Consider the following 25,359-nt stretch of genomic DNA (forward strand, 5'->3'; position numbering starts at 1 on the left):
CGCAATGGTGTTGCTGTTCAATCACCAGTATTATTTCCTTCAAATCTGTGGTCTTTCTATGAGTGCATGTCAAATAGATTTCCGCATGCCAAAACAACATAAAAGCATGGCACAGAAGATGGGAAAATTGAATAGGGAATGCTCGAATTAGTGTAGGTCAAACCACAAAAGAATTTCAAAAAGAGTAGCATCACATATGAAATGAATGTGAACATATTCTCCAGGGAGAGCCATGCCCTAAAAGAAAAAATAACAGCCATTCATCATAATAAAGGACTTCAAGATATAATTAATGATCATAAAAGTTGACCAGCTCTTATGAACCACCTCGATGCAACTGCTCATAATTTATTCCTACTGTTTTTATGTTGAATTTTCTTTTTAGTGTGTTTTTTATTTTCTTTTTAATGTATTTTTCTCACTATTTTAAGTTGTCAGCATTATTTTTTTCAATTTGCTATACTACATATTTCATTTCCTATATTGGAGATAAAAATGGTATAAAGACTTTTAGAGGGTTCTAATTATTTTTATGCATTTTTTTTTTTTTTTGCAAATTTGTCTCCATGAAGATGCATTGTCACTATATTGACTTTGTGTGTAAGCATTGCACTTATACATAAAAATGTTGAAACTTCCTCAATAAATGAAGTGATGCATTTTTGTATATTTGCCTTTTCCGAGAAAGATAAAATTGATTGAGATATCGGCTCTTTGGATGACTGCATATGTGGTGGTGATCCATTGGTCTGTCTTGTCAAAAGACTTAGGTTGTCCACCAAGGGATTTCAGATGACCACGGTTATATAAGCTATTTCTTTATGAATGTGGTTTGTCTGCCCATAACTGTTACCCATGTGACTGTTGTTAGTATACCTAAGTGTTTATGTTTGGAAAAATACGTATATTATTGCCTAATTTATTGTGTAAAATGACCTATGAAGTTTTCTGTCATGTTTTCATGTTTCTCAAATGTCATTTTAATTTTTTTAAAAAACTTCCATTTTTGTGGGTACAGAGTAGGTGTGTGTTTTTATGGGGCACATGAGATGTTTTAATACCAGCATGTAATATGAAATATGTACATCAAAGAGAATGGGGTACCCATCCCCTCAACCATTTATTCTTTGAATTATAAACAATCCAATTACACTGTTTAAAAATGTATGATTATTATTGACAGTAGTCACCCTGTTGTGCTATTAAATAGTCTTATTTATTCTTTCTAACTATTGTTTTACACCCATTAACCATCCCCACCTCCCCCATCCCACTACCCTTTCCCAGCCTCTGGTAACCAATAAATCTCATTTTTAAGAATGTAAACACATGTCTTTAAAAATTTTAAATTATTTTTCACAAGTTGTATTTTTGGGAATTTGGTCTCCCAGGATTTCAATATTCAGGATTATGGCAGTTGGGAATGTGTCTTTTAAGATTATAGTCCAAACCCATACTTCTGATGTGGTGGGTATTGCAGTGGTCAGTATGCCAAATGATCTGTTGGTGACCTGACCTGCCTTCCCCTTAAATATCTCACTTCCTTGTATTGTTTGAGCACAGGAAGGACCTAGGTTATTAGTATGACTGCTCTTCATGGCCACATAGGAAGGGGATCTTAGGAGGGAAGCCCACCTTGGAAACCAGCCTGCATCCCACTGGTTTGGCATCCAGGGTGTTTGTATAGTGCCTTGAGGATTCCCTTACCATAGTAGGCTTGGCACAGTTCCCAGCTCACAATTGATGTAGCAGCTGTTATTGAATGAATGGATACCCATATATGCTTTAGGTTTTCTTCAAGGAGGCTGAAGGAGGGGTTGCAGAGTCACTCCCTTGCTCCCCTCAGTAAGGTCGAGTGGGTTGAGAGAAAAATGTTTACATTTCTACCTCCTATTTCCTTCCCTTGTAGGCATCCCAGGCCCTGTGCACCTTTCTGCCTCTTGGTTCCTACAAGAAAGCGGTGGCCCAGTTTTTCCCCCAGCTCTTGATGACCCTTATGTTCCAAGTCTTCTACAGCAGTGAGCTGAAACTGACACCCAGGGACAATGCTTTGTGAGATAATACTGGTTATTTCAGATTAAATAAGAGATAAGCATCCAGCTGTCAATACTTCTACCCCCTTGGGTTCATATGGGATTCTTTACAGTCCCGTGTGCAGTGTGTTCATTTATTACAGTTTTCTCTTCTCTGAATGGTAGAATGCATTCAGAAAAGTAACCAGCCTGAGTACCTAAAAGTTAGCTCACCTTCCCTGAGCATGTGTAGCATATAAAGAGCCATGACCACAGAACTCTGTTGATTCCTACCACACTCCCTATCAGATCAGTAAGAGACTACCACAGAAAAGACAGCAGAGCATTAAATCCAAAGTCAGATACGTTTTTGCTCTGCCATTTACTTACTTTCTGCTAGTAACCTCTCAGGGTTATTCTACATATAAGATTAAAAATGATGTGCTCAAATGTACTTTATGAATCGTAAAGTTAATTCATGGTTGGAGATGTGATATATGGGTTTATGACTACATGCAGTTGTCTGTCCACATAGAAGTTTGGCAATTCCCTTTTACTCAAGAGAGTACAGTTGATTTTGCTACCCAGCAGGGAAATCTCAACCCAACTGTCTACTATTTACCCTATTCTATAAGAAGACATACATCAAAGCATCCCAACTAGATGAGAATATATCCTATTCATTTAGTAGAAGAAAATGGACACCTTTAGCAAGTCATTACATCATTGAACATCTCTTTCAAATTAATCTATTGCAAATAAGCTAGTAATAATAAATGAATAAGCTGTTCTGCAATTGATGCTAGATTTTATGTGCCACAATTTTAATTTAACCCCTATCCCATGTATTGTTAATCAGGGAAGATGAAGGATATTTAGCAATCTTTTTCCTTTGAGACATCCCCTTTCTCAAAACCTATATTCTGCCCAAGATAGGATGAAAAGGCAGGTAATATGTATTTAGTTGTTTGAATATCACTGACATGTGATGATCTTGCTCTCTTTTGGGGCTTTAGATATGCCCAGGATGCCCTGAGAGTTCTGCTGAATTGTTCTGGACTGCAACAGGTGGATATTACTCTAACAAAGAAGAATTTCTGGGACCAGTTATCTGAAGACCTGTGTTACTATTATGGAGTCTACTTTATTGCTAAGTAAGGACAGGGTTCTCTGGGTAGGATTCTTGGTCTCTATCCCACCTTCTCCAACTTCCTTCAGTAAGCCATGAGGGAACAAAATAGGCATCTATTCCAATTTCCAGATCTCTCTTAATGATATGAGTTGCTATTTGATTTCTACTTCTTCAGTTATTTTGAAGTGTTTTTATTTGCGATTTTTTTCCCTTTTTCTTGTCCTCTTACCTGATAATGTAGATGCCCAATTTTCCTCCCTCCACAGAACAGGTTTCTTTTTTTACAGATACAGAAAACTAGAAGTGAGTTTGGTTTTTTCCCTCTGATTTTAGCTGATTCCTGCACTGCAGGCATCAGTTTTAAATGTGTTTCCACTTGAAAGAGGTCCAACAAAAACCTATACTGAATAAGCCAAATAAATTTGGAAAAGAATAGTAGAAGAACACTTTTATTTTTCTTGTACTAGAAAGGGGGGGGGGGGGTTTCTAGTTAACCCTTTAGTGAACAGCAAGTTTCTGATTGTAGGGATCAGATTTTCTGATCAAGAATCAAAATACGGGCTGTTGACAACATGACAGACTAAGACTACTTCAAGTTGTGACTGACCCAGAAACTACACTCTTTGTGGTCTATGGGGCCTTGGTGCTTTTATAACAGTATCTCATTTGCAAATAGATTTCAGGGGCACATGCTGTGTAAAAGTGTAGTACATCTGTACCCTGCAAGTTGTCACAAGTTGAATGTCACTCTAAGGATATCTAAGAAGTAACTTTGGATCTTCTTACTCAAACAAAGTGGGGTCCACAGACAAGCAGCAACAGCATCACCTGAGAGTTAAAAATTCAGAATCCATGGCCCGCCTTAGACCTACTGAATCAGAATCTGTATTTTCCCAGTATTCCCAGGGTGATCTGTTTGCACGTTGCAGTTTGAGAAGCACTGGTTTCGAAGACCATCCAGGAATCTTAAAATGGAAACTTTCTCATGTTATCCTTCGCAATTCTGCCCTTACTGCTCTGATCCAGTCCACCATGTCAGGACAAGTGTGAGGCTGTCCACCACCCAAGTGTGTTCTGGAGAATGTGAATGGCATAGTGAATCAGAGATAACCACCTCTTTTCCTGAGTAATCCAGGGCAGTCCCAAACTCTCATCGGCGTTACATCATTCAAAGAAAAACTTGGTCCAAAACTACAAAGATGACCTGTATGCAGCCATCTTGGACTGAGAACTAAATTTTTATTTCCTCTCCCTTTAGTCAAGAATTGGTGGGAGCTCACACTAAAATAGGGCATTCTGTTCTGTGGCAAAGAATGGGAGAGACAGGAAAGAGAAGTGACATTAAGGAAAGAGATGTTGACAGGGATCCAGTTATATGTAATTCTCCAGAGTATGTGTAGAATTCATAGTGGGACTACAATTTATTTAGGGACTATTAAAGAGTATCTTTCTTTTTATCTGGGAGGTACAAAATATTAGAATAATGTTTCTCTCTTTGCCACTATTAGCATAGTGTTTTCTTCTTTGCTAATTCAGCGCCTTATTCTCTTTTACAGAACTCTTAGTGAATATAACTTTCCACAGTTTCCAGAGACTCTGCGTTATCTCTATAAGCTCTCAGTAGAAGGTCCTAGAAGGTCAGAAGACACTGTCATCGTAGTAATATTCCTCATTGAAGTGAGTTTTGTAGACTGTGAACAGCTGTGTTCTCCTTTCCTTTTCTTACCCAAATTTAAATCAAAATTCCAGTTTCTCATATTTCTCCCTCTGAATGTTGGTCCTTACCAAGACTTAAGATCATGAATGATATCTGAAGTTGGATGGGGAGAGGTGTGGGGTTAGATCTGGGTTATGGAAGAGTTATCCCTTCAGCTTTCACCAGCAGTTGGTTTTTCTCTGTTTCTAGGGGTGTGAATTTTTACAAACACTAATTCTATTTTAGTACCAGTTTATATATTTCTGCATGATTGTTAAAGTATATTGAGGGATAATTGGGTTTAATAAAGATGGTAGTTAACATCTAGGATCTAGGCAGTACTTCCGACCATCTCAGGGGAGAAAGGAACTGGCTGAGTAACTGGGTAAAATGAAGATGTGGAACCATATTACTTTGTATATGAATATTGTGCCATGTATTGTAATACTATAATGGAATCAAGCAAATTGACAAACTTTTGTTTACAAAAAATAAAGGCTTTATAACCTGAAATTATCAGAGTCAAATCTAAGTTTTTTCATAAAAATAGTAATATAATAGGCATGTATTACCTAAGGTGAAGTGCCCAATATTTTCAAAATTTGAAGTGATTTCAAACATCATAGTAAAACGGTTAATTAATTATGGAAAGCATACTCTTATACTATACCATCTGCTTCTAAAGCTTTCAAAAGTATACATAAATTTAACTGAACATTGCAATAGTCATCAATGATTTCAAATATGCTTAGTCTATTTTGACCTCTCATTAATTTTACTATGTGACTCATTATTTTTATTGAATTGACTATTCTTTGCCCAGTGTCTATTATTGGCTTCTTTATCAATCTTTAGTTGATTATTTATAGGTGAGTTTTTTTCCCCAAAAGTTATTGGGGCACAAGTGGTATTTGGTTACATGAGTAAATTCTTTAGTGGCGACTTGTGAGATTTTGGTGCACCCATCACCCAAGCAGCATACACTGTACAATACTTGTAGTCTGTTATCCCTCAGCTCTCTCCCACTCTTCCCCCCAAGTTCCCAAAGTCCATTGTATCATTTTTGTGCCTTTGCATCCTCATAGCTTAGCTCCCACGTATCACATAGAACATGCCATGTTTGGTTTTACACTCCTGAGTTACTTCACTTAGAATAATAGTCTCCAATCTCATCCAGGTCACTACAAATGCTGGTAATTCATTCCTTTTTATGGCTGAGTAGTATTCCATCATATAATTTTATATATATATATATATAATCATTTCTTTATCCACTTGTTGACTGATGGCATTTGGGTTGGTTCCATGATTTTGCAATTGTGCTACTTTTGGGAATTGTGCTACTATAAACGTGTGCAAGTTTCTTTTTCGAATAATGTCTTATTTTCCTCTGGGTAGATATCCAGTAGTGAGATTGCTGGATCAAATGGTAGTTCTACTTTTAGTCCTTTAAGGAATCTCCACACTGTTTTCCCTAGTGGCTGTACTACTTTACATTCCCACCAGCACTGTAGAAATGTTCCCTGATCACCGCATCCACACCAACATCTACTGTTTTTTGATTCTCGATTACCGTCATTCTTGCAGGAGTAAGGTGGTATTGCATTGTGGTTTTTATTTGCATTTCCCTGATCATTAGTGATGTTGAGCATTTTTTCATATGTTTATTGGCCATTTGTATATCTTCTTTTGGGAATTGTCTATTTATGTGCTTAGCCTACTTTTTGATGGGATTATTCGTTTTTTTCTTACTGATTTGTTTGAGTTCATTGTAGACCCTGGATATTAGTCTTCTGTCAGATGTATAGATTGTGAAGATTTTCTCCCACTCTGTGGGCTGTCTGTTTACTCTGCTGACTGTTCCTTTTGTCATGCAAAAAATCTTTAGTTTAATTAGGTGCCAGCTATTTATTTTTGTTGTTGTTGCATTTGCTTTTGGGTTCTTGGTCATGAAATCCATGTCTAAGCCAATGTCTAGAAGTTTTGTTTCCAATGTTATATTTTAGAATTTGTATAGTTTCATGTCCCAGGTTTAAGTCCTGAATCCATCTTGAGTTGATAATTGTATAAGGTGAGAAATGAGGATCCAGTTTCATTTTCCTATATGTAGCTAGCCAATTCTCCCAGCACCATTTGTTGAAAAGGATGTCCTTTCCCCACTTTATATTTTTGTCTGCTTTGTTGAAGATCAATGGGCTGTAAGTATTTGGGTTTATTTCTGAGTTCTCTCTTGTGTTCCATTGGTCTATGTGCCTATTTTTGTACCAGCACCATGCTGTTTTGGTGACTATGGCCTTACAGTATAGCTTGAAATCAGGCAGTGTGATGCCTCTGGATTTGTTCTTTTTGCTTAGTCTTGCTTTGGCTATGCGGACTCTTTTTTGGTTCCATATGAATTTTAGAATTGTTTTGTCTAGTTCTGTGAAGAATAATGGTGGCTTTTGATGGGGATTGTGTTGAATTTGTAGATTGTTTTTGGCAGTATGGTCGTTTTCATAATGTTGATGCTACTAATCCATAAGCTTGAGATGTGTTTCCTTTTGTTTGTGTAATCTGTGATTTATTTTAGCAGTGTTTTGTAGTTTTCCTTGTAGAGGTCTTTCAACTCCTTTGTTAGATATATTCCTAAGTATTTTATTTTATTTTTTTGCAGCTATTGTAAAAGAGGTTGAGTTCTTGATTTGATTCTCTGCTTGGTCGCTATTGGTGTAGAGAAGAGCTACTGATTTATGAACATCAATCTTGTATCTGGAAACTTTGCCAAATTCTTTCATCAGTTCTAGGAGTTTTCCAGAGGAGTTATTAGGGTTTTCAAGGTAAACGATCATATCATCAGCAAACAGGAACACTTTGACTTCTTCTTTACCAATTTGGATGCCTTTCATTTCCTTCTCTTGTCTGATCGCTCTAGCTAGGACTTCTAGTACTATGTTGAAGTGGAGTGGTGAGAGTGTATTGTTCCTTGTATTCTTACAATTCTCAAAGGGAATGCTTTTGACCTTTCCCTATTCAGTATTATGTTGGCTGTGGGATTTTCATAGATGGCTTTTATTACATTAAGCTATGTCCCTTGTATGCCGATTTTGCTGAGGGTTTTAATCACAAAGGGATGCTAGACTTTGCCAATTGCTTTTTCTCCATCTATTGAGATGATCATGTGATTTTTGTTTTTAGCTCTGTTTCTGTGGTTTATCACATTTATTGACTTGTGTATGTTGAACCATCCCTGCATACCTGGTATGAAACCCACTTGATCATGGTGGATTATCTTTCTGACTTTTTGTTGAATTCATTGAGCTAGTATTTTTTTTAAGGATTTTAGCATCTTTGCTCATCAAGGACATCGGTCTGTAGTTTTCTTTTTCGGTTGTGTCCTTACCTGGTTTTGGTATTAGGGTGACGCTGGCTTCATAGAATGAATTAGGGAGGGTTCCTTCTTTCTCAATCTTGTGGAATACTGTCAAAAGGATTGGTACCAATTCTTTTTTGAATGTTTGGTAGAATTCTGCTGTGAATCCATCTGGTCCTGTACTTTTTTTTGTTGATAATTTTTTAATTATTGTTTCAATCCTTCTGCTTATTATTGGTCTGTTCAGGGTATCAAATTCTTTCCGATTTAAGCTAGGGGGTTTGCATTTTTCCAGGAATTCATCCATCTTTTCTAGATTTTCTAGTTTATGTGCATCAAGGTGTTCATAGTAGCCTTGAAGGATCTTTTGTATTTCAGTGGTGTCTGTTGTAATATCTCCTGTTTCATTTCTTAGTGAGGTTATTTGGATTTCCTGTCTTCTTTTCTTGGTTAATCTTTCTAATCATCTATCAATTTTGTTTATCTTTACAAAGAACCAGTTTTTTGTTTCATTTACCTTTTGTATTTTTGTTTGTTTGTTTGTTTCAATATCATTCAGTTCTGCTGTGATCTTGGTTATTTTCTTTCTTTGGCTTGGTTTGGGTTTGGCTTGTTCTTGTTTTTCTAGTTTCTTGAGGTGTGACCTTAGGTTGTCTATTTGTGCTCTTTCAGACTTTTTTATGTAGGCATTTAGGGCTATGAACTTTTCTCTTAGCACTGTCTTATATCCAGAAGTTTTGATAGGTTGTGTCATTATTGTAATTCAGTTCAAACTTTTTTTAAATTTCCATCTTGATTTCATTTTTGACCCGATGTTCATTCAGGAGTAGGATTTAATTTCCAAGTATTTGCGTGGTTTTGAAGGTTTCTTTTGGAGTTGATTTCCAGTTTCATTTCACTGTGGTCTGGGAGAGTGCTTGATATCATTTCAATTTTCTTAAATTTACTGAGGCTCATTTTTTGGCCTATCATATATTCTATCTTGGAAAAAGTTCCATGTGCTGTTGAATAGAATGTGTATTCTGTGGTTGTTGGATGAAATGCTCTGTATATATCTGTTAAATCCATTTGCTCCAAGGTATAGTTTAAATCCATTGTTTCTTTGTTGACTTTGTCTTGACCTGTTTTGTGCTGCCAGTGGAGTATGAACTCCCCCACTATTATTGTGTTGCTGTCTATCTCATTTTTTAGGTCTATTAGTAATTATTTTATAAATTTGGGGGCTCTAGTATTAGGTGCAAATATGTTTAGGATTGTGATATTTTCCTGTTGGACAAGGCCTTTTGCCATCATATAATGTCGCTCTTTGTCTCTTTTAACTACTGGTGCTTTAAAGTTTATTTTGTCTGATATAAGAATAGCTACTCCTGCTTACTTGCAGTGTTCATTTGCATGAAATCCCTTCTTCCATGCCTTTACTTTAAGTTTATGTGAGTCCTCATGCGTTAGGTTAGTCTCTTGAAGGCAGCAGATAGTTGGTTGGTGAGTTCTTATCCATTCCACAGTTCTGTATCTTTTAAGTGGAGTGTTTAGGCCATTTATATTCAATGTTAGTGCTGAAATGTGAGGTACTGTTGCATTCGTCATGCTCTTTTTTGCCGGTGTACTTGTTTTTTTTTGTTTTTGCTTTTTACCTTGTATTTTTGTTGTATAGGTCCTGTGTCATTTATGCTTTAGAGAGGTTCTGTTTTCATGATTTGTTTTAAGGGTTAGAGCCCCTTTTAGCAGTTCTTGTAGTGGTGGCTTGGTAATGGCAAATTCTCTCAGAATTTGTTTGTCTGAAAACAACTACATCTTTCCTTCATATATGATGCTTAGTTTCACTGACTACAAAATTCTTGGCAGATAATTTTATTTGAGGAGGCTGAAGATAGGGCTGCAATCCCTTCTAGCTTATAGGGTTTATGCTGAGAAGTCTGCTGTTAATCTGATAGGTTTTTCTTGTTAGGGTACCTGGTGCTTCTGTCTAACAGCTCTTAAGATTCTTTCCTTCCTCTTAACTTTGGGTAACCTGATAACAATGTGCTTAGGTGAAGATCTTTTGTTGATGAATTTCCCAGGTATTCTTTGAGCTTCTTGTATCTGCATGTCTAGATCTCTAGCAAGGCTGGAGAAGTTTTCCTCAATTATTCCCCCAAATGTATTTTCTGAGCTTTTAGAATTGTCTTCTTTCTCAGGAACACCAATTATTTTTAGGTTTAGTTGTTTAACATAATCCCATACTTCTTGGAGGCTTTGTTTGTATTTTCTTACTCTTTTTGTCTTTGTTGGATTGGGTTACTTCGAAGACCTTGTCTTTGAGCTCTGAACTGTTTTCTTCTACTTGTTCAGTTCTGTTGCTGAGACTTGCCGGAGTGTTTTGCATTTCTAAAAGTGTCTCTGAAAATTTCCTGAATTTTTTATTGTTTTTTCTTTAAGCTATGTATTTCCTTGAATATTTTTCCCTTCACTTCTTGTATCACTTTTTGGATTTCCTTACACTGGGCTTTGCCTTTCTCTGGTCCCTCCCTGATTAGCTTAATAACCAACCTCCTGAATTCTTTTTCAGGAAAATCAGGGATTTCTTCTTGGTTTGGAATCATTGCTGGTGAACTAGTATTATTTTTGAGGGGTGTCGATGAACCTTGTTTTGTGATATTTCCAGGTTTGGTTTTCTGGTTCCTTCTCATTTGGGTAGGCTCTGTCAGAGGGAAGGTCTAGGGCTGAAGGTTGTTATTCAAATTTTTTTGTCCAAGAGGGTGTTCCCTTGATGTAGTACTCTTCCCCTTTTCCTGTATATGTGGCTTCCTATGAGTCAAACTGCAGTGATTGTTGTCTCTTTTCTGGGTCTAGCCACCCCATGAGTCTACCTGCCTCTGGGCTGGTACTGGAGGTTGTCTACACAGAGTCCTGTAATGTGAACCATTTATGGGTCTCTCAGAAGTGGATAACAGTGCCTATTCCAGTGGAGGTGGTGGAGGGTGCAATGGACTCTGTGAGGATCCTTAGTTTTGGTGGTTTAATGCTCTGTTTTCGTGGTGGTTGGCCTCCTGGCAGGAGATGGTGCTTTCCAGAAAGCATCAGCTGTAGTAGTGTGGAGGGGGACAGGTGGTGGGTGGAGTCCTAGAACTCCCAAGATTATATGCCATTTGTCTTCTGCTATCAGGGTGGGTAGGGAAGGATCATCAGGTGGGGGTGGGGCTAAGTGTGTCTGAGCTCAGACTCCCCTTGTGGGGGTCTTGCCGTGGTTGCTGTGGGGGATGGGAGTGAGAGTCCCTAGTCACTGGAGTTGCATACCTAGGAGGATTATGGCTGCCTCTGATGAATCATGCAGGTTGTCAGGGAAGTGGGGGAAAGTGGCAGTCACAGGCTTCACCCAGCTTCCACACAAACCAAAGGGGCGGTCTCACTCCCATCATGCCCCCTGCAACAGCCCTGAGTCTGTTTCCAGGCAGAGGGCAAGGCAGGCTTGAAAACTTGCCCAAGGCTTTTCACCTCGCAGCTGCAAAAGAAAAAGGCTTTAGTTCCTCCCCTGCCTGTGAAGTCTAAGTCTGCAAGTCAGATTCATGCCATCTCCTGAGTTCTGGCCAGGAGGCTTCTTGCTCTATTCAAATTGTTACAAAGTTCAGCTCGAGAATTCCTTCTCCCTGCATAGTTTTACCCCCTGCTCCTCTGGCCAGATCAGATGGATCCTCCTTCTGATGGATCTCTTCCTGATGGATCCCTGTGGTGCCAGGCAGGAATGGGCTGCTTGGGGACCCAGTGAACTCCCAGGGCCTTTCTGCTACTTTGCCTATGCCTATATTTCACTTGGTTCAGCTCTCTGACTTGACTCAGCTCCAGGTAAAGTCAGAAACTTCTCCAGCAAACAGACCTTCAGCTTCTCCAGTCAGGTTGTGTGTTCAGGAGAGGACTGTCTCCCTTTCTTACTTCCACAGTTGGGGCACTCACAGTATTTGGGCTTTCTTCCGGGTCCTGCAGGAGCATCCACTTCCTTCAGAGGGTCTGTGGGTCCTCTCAGGATTGCTGGTTTGTCCTTGCAATCAATCTGGAGCTAAAATACACAATGCAGCCTCTGCATGCTTCTCTGTCTGGAGCTGCAATCTAATCCTGCTTCCCATCTGCCATGATCTCTCCTAGTCACCAGGTGGGTTTATTTCTGAGCACTCTGTTCTATTTCATTGGTCAATATGTCTGTTTTCATACCAGGACCATACTGTTTTGACTGCTATAGCTTTGTAATATATTTTGAAATCAGGAAGTGTAGTATTCCAACTTTGGTTTTCCAAGACTGTTTTGACTATTTGGGGTGTCTATTGGTCCCATACAAACCTTATTTTTTTTTTTCTACTTCTGTAAAACAAGCCATTGGACTTTTGACAAAGATTACATTGAATGTGTAAATAACTTTGGGTGGTATAGACATTTTTATTTTTTTGAGACAGGTCTCACTCTTTCCCAGGCTGGAGTGCAGTCACACGATCTTGACTTACTGCAACCTGTGTCCTCCAGGCTCAAGCAATCCTTCCACCTTAGCCTCAGAGTAGCTGGGACTACAGGTGCGTGTCACCATGCTTGGCTAATTTTTGTATTTTTAGTAGAGATGAGTTTTGGGTTTCACCATGTTGCCTAGGTTGATCTCAAACTCCTGAGCTCAAGTGATCCACCCAACTTGGCTTCCCAAAGTGCTGGGATTACAGGCATGAGCCATCACGCCTGGCTAGTATAGACATTTTAACACTTTTAATTCTTTCAATATATGAACACTGGATATCTTTCCATTTATGTGTGTCTTCAATTTCCTTCATCAGCATTTTACAGTTTTCAGTGTACAAGTCTTTAATGTCCTTGGTTAAGTATATTCCTAAATATTCTAATTTTTATAGCTATTGTAAATAGAATTGTTTTCTTAATCTTTTTCATATAGTTTACTGTTAGTGTATAGAAATGCAACTGACTTTTGTATGTTGATTTTAAATTCTGCAGCTTTACTGAATTTATTGCGTCCAAGAGGCATTTTATGGAGTCATTAGGGCTTTCTATATATACAAGATCATGTCATCCGCAAAGACAGAACATTTTACTTCTTCCTTTCTGATTTGGATGACTTGTGTTTCTTATCTGAATGTCTGTCCAGGACTTAATATTCATTAACAAATTATTGAAGCTATATTTTAATACATTTGTCTTTTAACTTTTACATTAGAGTTAAATGTGATTTATACACCACCATCCCATATTAAAATATTCCAATTTTGACTATATATTTATCTTTCAAAGTGAGTTTTATACATTCACATATTTTAATGTTGTTACTCAGTGTCCTTTTATTTCAAATTGAAGAACTCTCTTTAGCATTTCTTGTAAGTTAGGTCTCATGGTTGTAAACTCCCTCAGTTTTTGTTTGTCTGGGGATGTCTTTATCTCTACTTAATTCTGAAGGACAGATTTGTCAGGTATAGTATTCTTAGTTATCAGGTTTTTTTCTTTCAGCACTTTGAATATACCCTGCTCCCTCAGTTGTGAGGTTTCTGTTATCTGCTGATAGCCTTATGCTAGTTTCTTTGTATGTGAGAAGTCTCTTTGCCTTTGCTGCTTTCAAGATTCTTTGTGTTTTTTTTTTTTTTACTTTTAATAATTAGATTATAATGTGTCTCAGATAATTCTTCTTTGAGTTGATCTTACTTGGAGTCTTGAGCTTTATGAATCTGGATGTCTATAACCCTCACAAGATTCAGTTTTCAGCCAGAATTTCTTTAAATGTTTTCTCTCTGTCTCTCTGCTCCTTCCTCCCTCCCCCCACCTCTTTCTTTCTTCTCTCTCCTCCCCCAATTTCTGGAACTCCCATAATTTAAGCATTCATATATTTAATAGTGTCCCTTACATCCCTGTCTTTACTCTCTTTCATTCTTTTATTATTATTATTATTATTTTGGCTAATTTCAAATGACTTGTCTTCAAGTTTGCTAATTCTTTCTTGTGTGTAATCAAGTCTGCTATCAAAGGTCTCAATTGAATTCTTCAGCCTATTATTACAGTCTTCAGCTCCAGGATTTCTGTTTTGTTATTTTTTATGGTTTCTTTTTTAATTAAGTGTATCTTTCTGTTCATGCATTGCTTTTCTAATTTTATTTAGTTGTCTATCAGTGTTTTCTTGCATCTCATTGAGCTTCTTTAAGATGATTATTTTGACCTCTTTGTCAGGCAGTTTGTAGATCTCCATTTTTTGTTGTCAACTACTGGAGCTTTGTAAGTTTTCTTTCGTGATGTCATATTTGCCTCATTCTTCATTATCTGTATAGCTTTGCATTGTTGGAGAATGGAATATTCACATAACACCAAATTACCATGCTATAGATTACTTACTGGAATCCCAAAGGGAAAATATGACTTTACATTTTTATGTGTGGTTATCACTCAAAAAGAATTACCCTTGATCCTGTTTGGAAATAACACATTGATTATTACCAGTCTTCCATTATTTTTCATCTATTTCAATGTTCTAGTTTTCCTTGACTTATGTTTGGAGATTTATATTTATATTTTTCCAGAAAATAATTTATTTCACTCAGAATTTCAAATTACTGCCATAATCACTGGGTCTCTACTAGATGGGCAGATTAAAATCACCAAGAAATATTTTTTAAGTATATAAGCCAGGGTCTGCCATTGGAAAACCTACTAGGATGAAGCCCAGACATGTGTAATATATAAAAGCTGCCCGCAGAAGATCCTGCGCTCATCCTTGCCTAAGAACTACTAATGCAGTTAGTCTTTTAAAATTTTTGATCTACTCCACACTTTTTTTCTCACTGCTCATTTTATTTGTTCTTTTTTGTACTACATTGATGAAAAATCTGTTTGTCTTAATAGGATTTTTTTTCCTGTACAAAAGGCAATAGGCTTATTCTATTGTTTTTTTGTTTCCTAATACAATGATTTCTGCCTTTATGATTTTTCTTACACCAACTTTCTTTAGTACTGTTTTCTATTTTGTGATATTGTTTCTCTTAATTTCAGGATATAAATAATTTATGTTAACATTTCTTCTTAAGTAAAATATTTAAAGTCAAATTATGCATTTACTTCCAACTATAGTATAAATATATGTTATATATAATTTTTATTGTTTTTTATTTTCTTGTCATCCTTATTGAGTGTATGAGTTCCTCTGTGGTTTAAGATTTTGATCCACGAATTAGGAGAGATTTCTCTTAAATTTACAAGTGCTTTATAGGCTTTCTTTTTATTTTATTTAAACTTTCTTTTTGGTTTCTTCTTTGATTGTATCACAAATTTTTGAAGTGCTTTTTAACTTTTTTGCTTTAGAGATGTTAATAATACTTTTGGACATGGTATCTAATTTTTGTGAAGGTTCTTTGAAAGCTTGAAAAGAAGATGTGATCTGTCTTTCTCTCTCATTCACTGTCCGTCTCTTGCTCTCTTGCTCTGCCACTCCCTATCTTTCTATGTACCTGATCTAAGGATATTTTAAATTCTTCCAAGGAAAACATGATTTTATAAAAGTGTTTTTGTTTTTGTTTTTGTTTGAGACGGAGTCTTGCTCTGTCACCCAGGCTGGAGTGCAGTGGTTTGACCTCAGCTCACTGCAAGCTCTGCCTCCCGGGTTCATGCCATTCTCCTGCCTCAGCCTCCCAAGTAGCTGGGACTACAGGCACCCGCCACCACGCCCGGCTAATTTTTTGGTTTTTTTTTTTAGTAGAGACGGGGTTTCACCGTGTTAGCCGGGATGGTCTCGATCTTCTGACCTGGTAATCTGCCCACCTCGGCCTCCCAAAGTGCTGGGTTTACAGGCATGAGCCACCGCACCCGGCCAAAACTGTCATTGTGTTTTTGAGAGGTTTTAATCAGCATATTTGTCAGTTATTAAATGTATAAAGGCTCATGATACTCATGTCTTCACTTTGAGTATTAGCTCTTAAAAACTAAACTTCCTCAAACTGGCCTGCAGATTCTGTCCCACCTTCCATACTTGCCCTCAAGCCTTACTGCTGTCCAGTTTTCTGTTACCTGTCCCCTCCTCTCACTCATCTTTCAGGTGCTCAAACATGCCCTGCTTCATCTCCCTCAGGGCCTTTGCACATGGTTCATCATCCTTGAAGGTAACCTCTCTAAACACTTTTTCTAGCTAATGCCAACTCACAAATCTAAATCTAAATATCACTCTTCATTCTAACTTGAATCTACATTACACAATGCAAATTAAACAACACAATGTAAATTAAACAGTCCCATAGATCAGGGGTCCCCAGCTCCCTGGGCCACGTATTGGTACTGGTCGATAGCCTGTTTGGAATTGGGTTGCACAGCAGGAAGTGAGCAGCATGCAAGCATTACCACTTGAGCTCTGCCTCCTGTCAGATCAGCGGCGGCATTAGATTTTCATAGGAGCACAAACCTTACTGTGAACTATGCATGCAAGGGATCTAGGTTGTAGGCTCTTTATGAGAATCTAAACTAATGCCTGATGATCTGAGGTAGAAGAGTTTCACACCCCACCTCCCCAGCCATTCCTGGAAAAAAAAAGTCTTTAAAAAACTGGTCCCTGGTGCCAAAAAGTTTGGGGACTGCTGCTGTAGATGCAGATGTATTGTGACATCTGGTAGCTTTATTTCCTAGTACTGACTACAATTAGAAATTCTGTCTCATTAGAATAGTACCTAGTATAGTATCAGTCTTTCTAGCTTGCCTGGAAGCTCCACAGGGTCACAGGTTGCTACCATTTTGCTCACCATTGTATCTCTATTTATTAGTGCAGTGCCTGGCCTACAGTAGGTTATCACCTCTTAGCATATGTAGACATACACTGTCAAGAAACTCACCACCTGACTACAATCAGTATGATGGGGAAATTTAAATTGGGTCACTGAGTTTCCAACAATGGAGGAAAATGTAAAATACACACACACACACACACACACACACACACACACACACACGCACCTATTTTTCTATCCTGGTTTCTGTCTCTCCCCACGGCTGTGAGCACTGAAATATATGTATTTGATGTTTTAGTGAGATTTGCATTCTAGTTTTACCTAGAATATCTTGATTTTTATGACAGAAATCATGCAATTTGGCCTCTACTTTCCCTATAAACTTATTAACTATTTTCTTTCAGCTTCTGAATAACTTCTTCAAGGACCCTTTCCCAGAAGAATTTTTGGCCCTCTTCACAAACTGGATCAATGATTCCAATCCTATAGTTAGCAAACTGATCCTTCAGAGAATTGCCCACATGTCACCAGTTATCAATAAGGTATGTGTATGTGATTTGTGTCTGCCAGCATCATCAAAACCATAATATGAGATTTTGAAGTCACTTAACATCTTCACTGATAAAGCAGTGATATTTTTCAGTCTCTATATAACTAATACATATCAAAGCCTGCTGTTTTATTAACAAGGAAACTGAGTTGAATAGAAAGGATGTGTTAAGTCCATTTAGTGGCTTTATTGCCTTACTTTTTTATTGTTGTTACAGAAAATCATTCATTGCACTCAGAATGTATTTATCCTCATTGCGCTAGACTTGTCTTACAGTCTAAACCATACACACATAACTTCTCCTCCAACATACACACGTGTACACATTAATTCCTATCTCAGAGCACTTGCTCAAGCTTTTCCTTCTACTCATAATTTCCTTACTTTACCTATAAATATTTACATTTTTCTCCTTTTTCAATGATCGGCCCAAGTCAAACTGCACTGAAAATTCTTATCTCTAGCAGCCTCATCACTCTCAGAACCATATCAATTATCAGCACTCATATTTTATACCAGTGGCCATCAAAGCACAGTTCTTGAACCAGCAGTTATCAGCATCAACTGGAGACTTGCTAGAAATGCAAATTGTGAGGCCCCACCCCAGTCCTATGGAATCAGAAATTCTGGGGTAGGCCCACCAATCTGTGTTTTAAAGGTCCTCCAGGTAACTGTTATTCAAGTTAAAGCTGAGAACAACAGACTTATATTGTTTCCCACTGACTCACATGAATAATTCTTGCCTTCCTGGTCGACTGAATTTAAGCATGTTCCATGTTCTGTAATTCTACACTCCAAAGTATCTTGCAGAATGCTGAGAGTGCAAATGTTCTATAAATCATTACTTTTATAATACATCCAATAATAAATCCTTGTTCATTTATTGGGCACAGCCTCTGAAAACTTAAGCCTATCAGTGGACACCCGTTGTGCATTTATACTGACATAAGCCATGGTCTGTTTACTTTAAATAAGTAATACAAGTTGATGGATTTACCAGTAGTGTACATTCTCTTAGTAAGCAGCAAATTATTTATTGCTTTACCCAGAGCTCTTCCTAATGTTATTAACAACTGAAAGGAAAATTCTGTCAAGGCTTCCTGGAAGAGTGAAAGAAAAGTAGTGGAAAGTGATCTGGGTTGAGATTGCATATATTGTTTATAAAGACAAAAATGGCCTCTGGCATTAACATAGTCCTTAGCTCTATTTTTTCTCCTTAAAGCTATTATTTTGACAAAATAATATTCATTCATTCCTTTAGTCTTTTTCTTCTTGCCTTTCTTTCTCTCTGGTGTCTCCTTTTCATGTTCCTCCTTGCCTTCTATTCTGTTTGGTTCTGATCTACATTGACTCCCATGACTTGCCTGAGTGTCTCAGTACCTCTCGGGTCCAAATGGGTCACTATCATCTAATTTAGAGGTCATTCTGCCAGTAGTGTGTTAGTAAATGTTTGACAGCCAGCTCTCTGAAAATAAGGCCAATTCCCTGGTGTAAAGATCCCTATGGTGGCTAATTTGAAACTTTCAAAGGGACATGACTAAACATGGAACTGGCAAAAGATGCACAATAGCACATCATTATTTAATATTCCTGCCAATCAGATGCAATGCCCATGAATAATCTGAAGAGCATAGATAATGGTAAAATGTAGCAAAAGAATTAGGGAGTGACAATTTTTTAGTGTTTATTATCAGTTTCTATTTAATGTTAAATTTACATAATTTAATTTTCAGTAATTTTTTTTTGCAAAAAGTCAACATTTTTGAAATTTGACAAGAGGCTTTCGTGAGTCGGCTTCTGCACACCATGATGTGCCACCCAGACTCGAGGTATCCAAACTGAATGTCAGCTCAAGTCTGCTAGTTCCTAAATCCCACCATTTTTTCCTTTTATATGTAGATAGAAAATGTCAGCAGTATATTAATAGCCATCCTGGATGCCTTCCTTTCCAAAGATGATACTGTTGTACTTCGGGCCTTGCTCACCCTTAGAAGGCTTTTAAACAAACTGGACAAAGTGACCTATTCTTTGGGTACCAGAATTGGTTCCAGCTACTGTCCTCTGATGGATCATGTGAGTGACACAGATATGTGAGATCATTAGGTTTTGTGGTTCAGCTGAAACTCAAGTTGAAGCAATGATGTTAGGGCACAGAATAAGTCAATAGAAAATAGTCATTTTGTAAGAAGTCACTATTTCTTTTCCAGAGATAACAATATTAGTTAGGTAAGTACTGATCTTCTTTTTTTTTTTTTGACGGAGTCTCACTCTGTCACTCAGGCTGGAGTGCAGTGGCGCCATCTCAGCTCACTGCAAGCTCCGCCTCCTGGGTTCATGCCATTCTCGTGCCTCAGCCTCCCGAGTAGCTGGGACTACAGGTGCCTGCCACCACACCTAGCTAATTTTTTGTATTTTTTAGTAGAGACGGGGTTTCACTATGTTAGCCAGGATGGTCTCGATCTCCTGAGCTTGTGATCTGCCCACCTCGGCCTCTCAAAGTGCTGGGATTACAGGTGTGAGCCACCATGCCCGGGCTTTTTTTTTTTTTTTTTTAAGTACACTGTGAGAACCTGGGGGAAAAAAGAATAATCATCAAGGAATGGCCTCTATCCTTGGATGAAATTGTAGCTTTGTGGCTATGTACTGGTTAACCCTATATCGGGACTGCTTAGGTTCAAATCCCTCTTCTGCCTCTTACTGGCTATCAAACACCGAGTGAGTGATTTCTTCAGTCTTTTGGTGTATCGCTTTCTCCCCACCGATGAAACAGCAATGGTAACATAAACAGTATTAGGCTTATTATAAGAATCAGATTTGTTATTTGCCATGCCCCAAATAAATGTTTATTATCATATAAAACTTGAATTTTAAAGTATTTTATCAGAAAGTTCTTCCTTCTGAAAATTCTCATTTTACATGGTAAACATGTTTCAGAAAAGTTGAATGAAAACTTTGGTATGCCATGGGGAATCTATGTATTATTAAAAAACTCCATGATAAATTGTAAACCAGAGAATTATTTCACAACAAATTATCTTACCAAAACTTCTAGGTTTTTAATCACTTACATTTCAATGAAGAAGAGCACAGTATTATTAAATTATGGAAAAAACAAATGTAGTGGCAAAAACGAATTTTATAAACACATAAACACTTTAGAATAGTAATAATAATAGGGACTTGAAGGGGCGGGGCCAAGATGGTCAACTAGAAGCAGCAGCCTTGGGAGGCTCCCATCAAAAAGAACCCTAACAGCATGCAAATCCTGCACCGGCAACTGAGGTATCCAGGTTTGTCATCACAACTGAGTAGGCAGCGGGCGTGACCCATGGAGAGGAAGGCAGAACAGTATAGTGTTGTGGCCTCCCTGAGAGCCACACAGACCAGGGAAGCCCCCACACCCAGCCAAGGGAGACAGTGAGTGAGCATGCTACCCAGCCTGGGAAAACGTGTTTTTTCCATGAAGATCCCACTCGTGAGCCCATGCCACTAGGGTCTAGGGTCCCAAACACCGAGCTGCACAGATTCTCAACAGCCACTAAGCTAGAATCTGTTTAAGACTGCTGAGCTCCTGGGGCGGGGGCAGGGGCGGGTTGGGGTCGGAGGCTGGGGCTGTGGGGGGTGCGGGTGGGGGGTGTGACTAGCACAACAGCTGTGGCTGCCCGCTGTCTAAGCCCTTTAAACTCCTTGGGGGAGGGGTGACAGCCAGCACTCAGACTGATAGCCACCTAAGACACAAAGCCCCCAGGGCAGGGGAAGGGCAGCAGCCCTCTCTATAGCTCCAGGCTATGATTTTTCCCTGCTGGAGTCAGTGAGGCTGGATGGCTTGATCCCAAGAGGTATCCTCCACAGCCCAACACACCAGCTGTGGCAGACTGCTAACGAGTGCCTCTTCAGGCCTGACCTGGACCCATCCCTCCTCACTGGGGTCTTCTGGCAGATAGTCTGACTACTCCAGCCAGGGGCTCAGGGACAGAACTCTGATGTTCCTAGACCTGAACCCCAGGGGGAAGGGGTGGTCACAGTCTCTGCACACTAGCAGACACAGTCTTTCCTCCTCCTAGTTTGGAGGAAGCAGGGCAGCCCAGACAAGTGAGCTTTCCCCCCAGCAAAGCACATCCCCTCCACCAAGGGACAGCCAAAGTGCTTCGGTAAGTGGATCCTGCTCCCCATAAAACCCAGTCGGGTGAAACCCTCCAAAAGGGGTCATCAGAAACCCTATACAGGAGTGATCCTACAGGCATCAGGTTGGTGCCCCTCAAGATCCCAGACGAAAGAGCAAGCACCCATCTTTGCTGTTCTCCAGATTCCTTGAGTGGCATCTCCAGACATGGGAGCAAATCAGATGAATAAGGCCTAAAATGAACCCCTAGAAAACTGTGGCAACTCTACAGAAGAGGTACCTGACCATTGCAAGAGAAACAAAGAAACAGAAAGCAACACCACCAACAAAAAAAGAGTCTCCACAAAAACCCGATTCAAAGGTCAGCAGCCTCAAAGATCAATACTAGACAAACTCATGAAGATGAGAGAAAAATCAACAAAACAACGCGCAGGCCCAAAAGGCCAGAGTGCCTCTTCTCCTTCACACGGTCACAGCACCTCCTCCAGCAAGGACGTAGAACTGGATGGAGGATGAGATGGACGAATTGACAGAAGTAGGCTTCAGAAGGTGGGTAATAACAAACTCCTCTGAGCTAAAGGAGCATGTTCTAACCCAATGCAAAGAAGCTAAGAACCTTGATAAAAGGTTAGAGGAGCTGCTAACTAGAATAACCAGTTTAGAGAGGAAAATAAATGACCTGATGGAGCTGAAAAACATAGCACAAGAACTTTGTGAAGCATACACAAGTATCAATGACTGAATCGACCAAGCAGAGGAAATGATATCAGAGTTTGAAGACTATCTTGGTGAAATCAGGCATGCAGACAATATTATAGAAAAAAGAATAAAAGGGAATGAGCAAAACCTCTGAGAAACAAGGGACAGATCAACGAGACAAAAAAATTAACAGGATATTCAGTACTTAAGCTCAGCTATGGATCAAGTGGGCCCAATAGACATATACAGAACTCTCCAACCCAAATCAACAGAATATACATTCTTCTCAGTGCCACATGGCACTGATTCTAAAATAGACCACATAATTGGAGGCAAAACACTCCTCAGCAAATGCAAAATAACTGAAATCATAACAAACAATCTTTCAGAACACAGTGCAATCAAATTAGAACTCAGGATTAAGAAACTCACTCAAAAGCCCACAATTACATGGAAATTGAACAACCTGCTCCTGAATGACTCCTGGGTAAATAATAAAATTAAGACAGAAATCAAGAAGTCTTTTGAAACCAATAAGAAGAGACTATGTACGAGAATCTGTGGGACACAGCTAAAGCAGTGTTGAGAGGGAAATTTATGGCACTAGATGTCCATGTCACAAAGTTAGAAATATCGGCCAGGAGCAGTGGCTGATGCCTGTAATCCCAGCACTTTGGAAGGCTGAGGTGGGTGGATCACAAGGTCAGGGGTTCAAGACCAGCATGGCCAAGATGGTGAAACCCCATCTCTACTAAAAATACAAAAATTAGCCTGCCATGGTGGTACATGCATGTAATCCTAGCTACTTGGAAGGCTGAGGCAGACAATTACTTAAACCCAGGAGGCGGAGGTTGCAGTGAGCGGAGATTGCACCACTGCACTCCAGCCTGGGCGACGGAGTGAGACTCTGTCAAAAAAAAAAAAAAAAAAAAAAAAAAAAAGCTAGAAATATCTCAAATCGACACCCTAACATCACAATTAAAAGAGCTAGAGAAGCAGGAACAAACAAATTCAAAAGCTAGCAGAAAACAAGAAATAACTAAAATCAGAGCAGAACTAAAGAAATTAAAGACACGAAAAACCCTTCAAAAAGTCAATGAATCCAAGAGCTGGTTTGTTGAAAAAATTAACAAAATAGACCACTAGCTAGACTAACGTAGAAAAATAGAATGAAGAATAGTCACAATAAAAAATGATAAGGGGGAAATCACAACTCACCCCCCAGAACTGCAAACTACCATCAGAGAACACTATAAACATTCGTACACAAATAAACGGTAAAATCTAGAAGAAATGGGTAAATTCCTGGACACATACACCCTCCCAAGACTAAGCCAGGAAGAAGCTGAATCCTTGAATAGGCGAATAACAAGTTCTGAAATTGTGGCAGTAATTAATAGCCGCCTTACCAATAAAAAAAAGCCCAGGACCAGACCATTTCACAGTCGAATTCTACTAGACATGTGAAGAGGAGCTGGTCCTATTCCTTCTGAAACTATTCCAAACAACTGAAAAGCAGGGACTTCTCCCTAATTCATTTTATAAGTCCAGCATCATTCTGATTCCAAAACCTGTCAGAGACACAACAAAAAGAAAACTTCAGGCCAATATCCCTGATGAACATTGATGAGAAAATCCTCAATAAAATACTGGCAAAACAAATCCAGCAGCACATTCAAAAGCTTATCCACCCCGATCAGGTCGGTTTCATCCCTGGGATGCAAGCCTGGTTCAACATATACAAATCAACAAATGTAATCCATCACATAAACAGAACCAATGACAAAAACCACATGATCATCTCAATAGATGCCGAAAAGGCCTTCGATAAAATTCAACATTCCTTCATGTTAAAACTCTCAATAAACCTGGTATTATTGGAACATATTTCAAAATAATAAGAGCTATTTATGACAAACACACAGCCAATATCATATTGAATGGGCAAAAGCTGGAAACATTCCCTTTGAAAACCAGCACAAGACAAGGATGCCCTCTCTCACCACTCCTATGCATCACAGTATTGGAAGTTCTGGTCAGGGCAATCAGGCAAGGGAAGCAAGTAAAGGGTACTCACATAGGAAGAGAGGAAGTCAAATTATCTCTGTTTATGGACATGATTCTATATTTAGAAAACCCCATCACCTCAGCCCCAAAACTCCTTAAGCTGATAAGCAACTTCACAAAATCTCAGGATACAAAGTCAATCTGCAAAAATCACAAGCATTTCTATACATCAACAATAGACAAGCAGAGAGCCAAATCATGAATGAATCCTCATTCACAATTGCTACAGAGAGAATGAAATACCCAGGAATACAGCTAACAAGGGATGTGAAGGACATCTTCAAGGAGAACTACAAACCACTGCTCAAGGAAGTCAGAGAGGACACAAACAAATGGAAAAACATTCCATTCTCATGGATAAAAAGAATCAATATTATTAAAATGGCCATATTGGCCAAAGTAATTTACAGGTTCAGTGCTATTCCCATCAAACTACCATTGACATTCTTCACGGAATTAGAAAAACCTACTTTAAATTTCATATGGAACCAAAAAAGAGCCCATATAGCCAAGACAATCCTAAGCACAAAGAACAAAGCTGAAGACATCATGGTACCTGACTTCAAACTATACTACAAGGCTACAGTATCCAAAAAACATGGTACTGGTACCAAAACAGACATATAGACCAATGAAACAGAACAGAGACCTCAGAAATAACACCGTACATCTACAATCATCTGATCTTCAACAATCCTGCCAAAAACAAGCAATGGAGAAAAGATTCCCTATTTAATAAATGGTCTGGGAAAACTGGCTAGCCATATGCAGAAAACTGAAACTGGACCCCTCCTTATACATTATACAAAAATTAACTCAACATGGCTTAAAGACTTAAATGTAGGACCCCAAACCATAAAAACCCTCAAAGGAAACATAGGCAATACTATTCAGGACATATGCATGGGCAAAGACTTCATTATAAAAACGCCAAAAGCAATTGCAACAAAAGCAAAATTCACAAATAGAATCTAACTAAACTAAAGAGCTTCTGCACAGCAAAACAGACTATTA

The 25,359-nt window shown here is 38.6% G+C and overlaps 1 protein-coding gene across 1 annotated transcript in view; it reads left to right on the forward strand.

The window, feature by feature from the left end:
* Positions 1-25,359, forward strand: part of MROH9 (maestro heat like repeat family member 9) — a 124,116-nt gene that overhangs the window by 49,307 nt on the left and 49,450 nt on the right. The window contains exons 12-16 of the mRNA XM_030934948.1: positions 1,910-2,052; positions 3,029-3,166; positions 4,701-4,821; positions 17,311-17,448; positions 19,356-19,529. Of these exons, the coding sequence (XP_030790808.1) occupies positions 1,910-2,052; positions 3,029-3,166; positions 4,701-4,821; positions 17,311-17,448; positions 19,356-19,529 (714 nt within the window). The remainder of the gene's footprint in view (positions 1-1,909; positions 2,053-3,028; positions 3,167-4,700; positions 4,822-17,310; positions 17,449-19,355; positions 19,530-25,359) is intronic.

This window comes from Rhinopithecus roxellana, chromosome 8, assembly GCF_007565055.1.
Source record: "Rhinopithecus roxellana isolate Shanxi Qingling chromosome 8, ASM756505v1, whole genome shotgun sequence".
NCBI classification, from domain to species: domain Eukaryota; kingdom Metazoa; phylum Chordata; class Mammalia; order Primates; family Cercopithecidae; genus Rhinopithecus; species Rhinopithecus roxellana.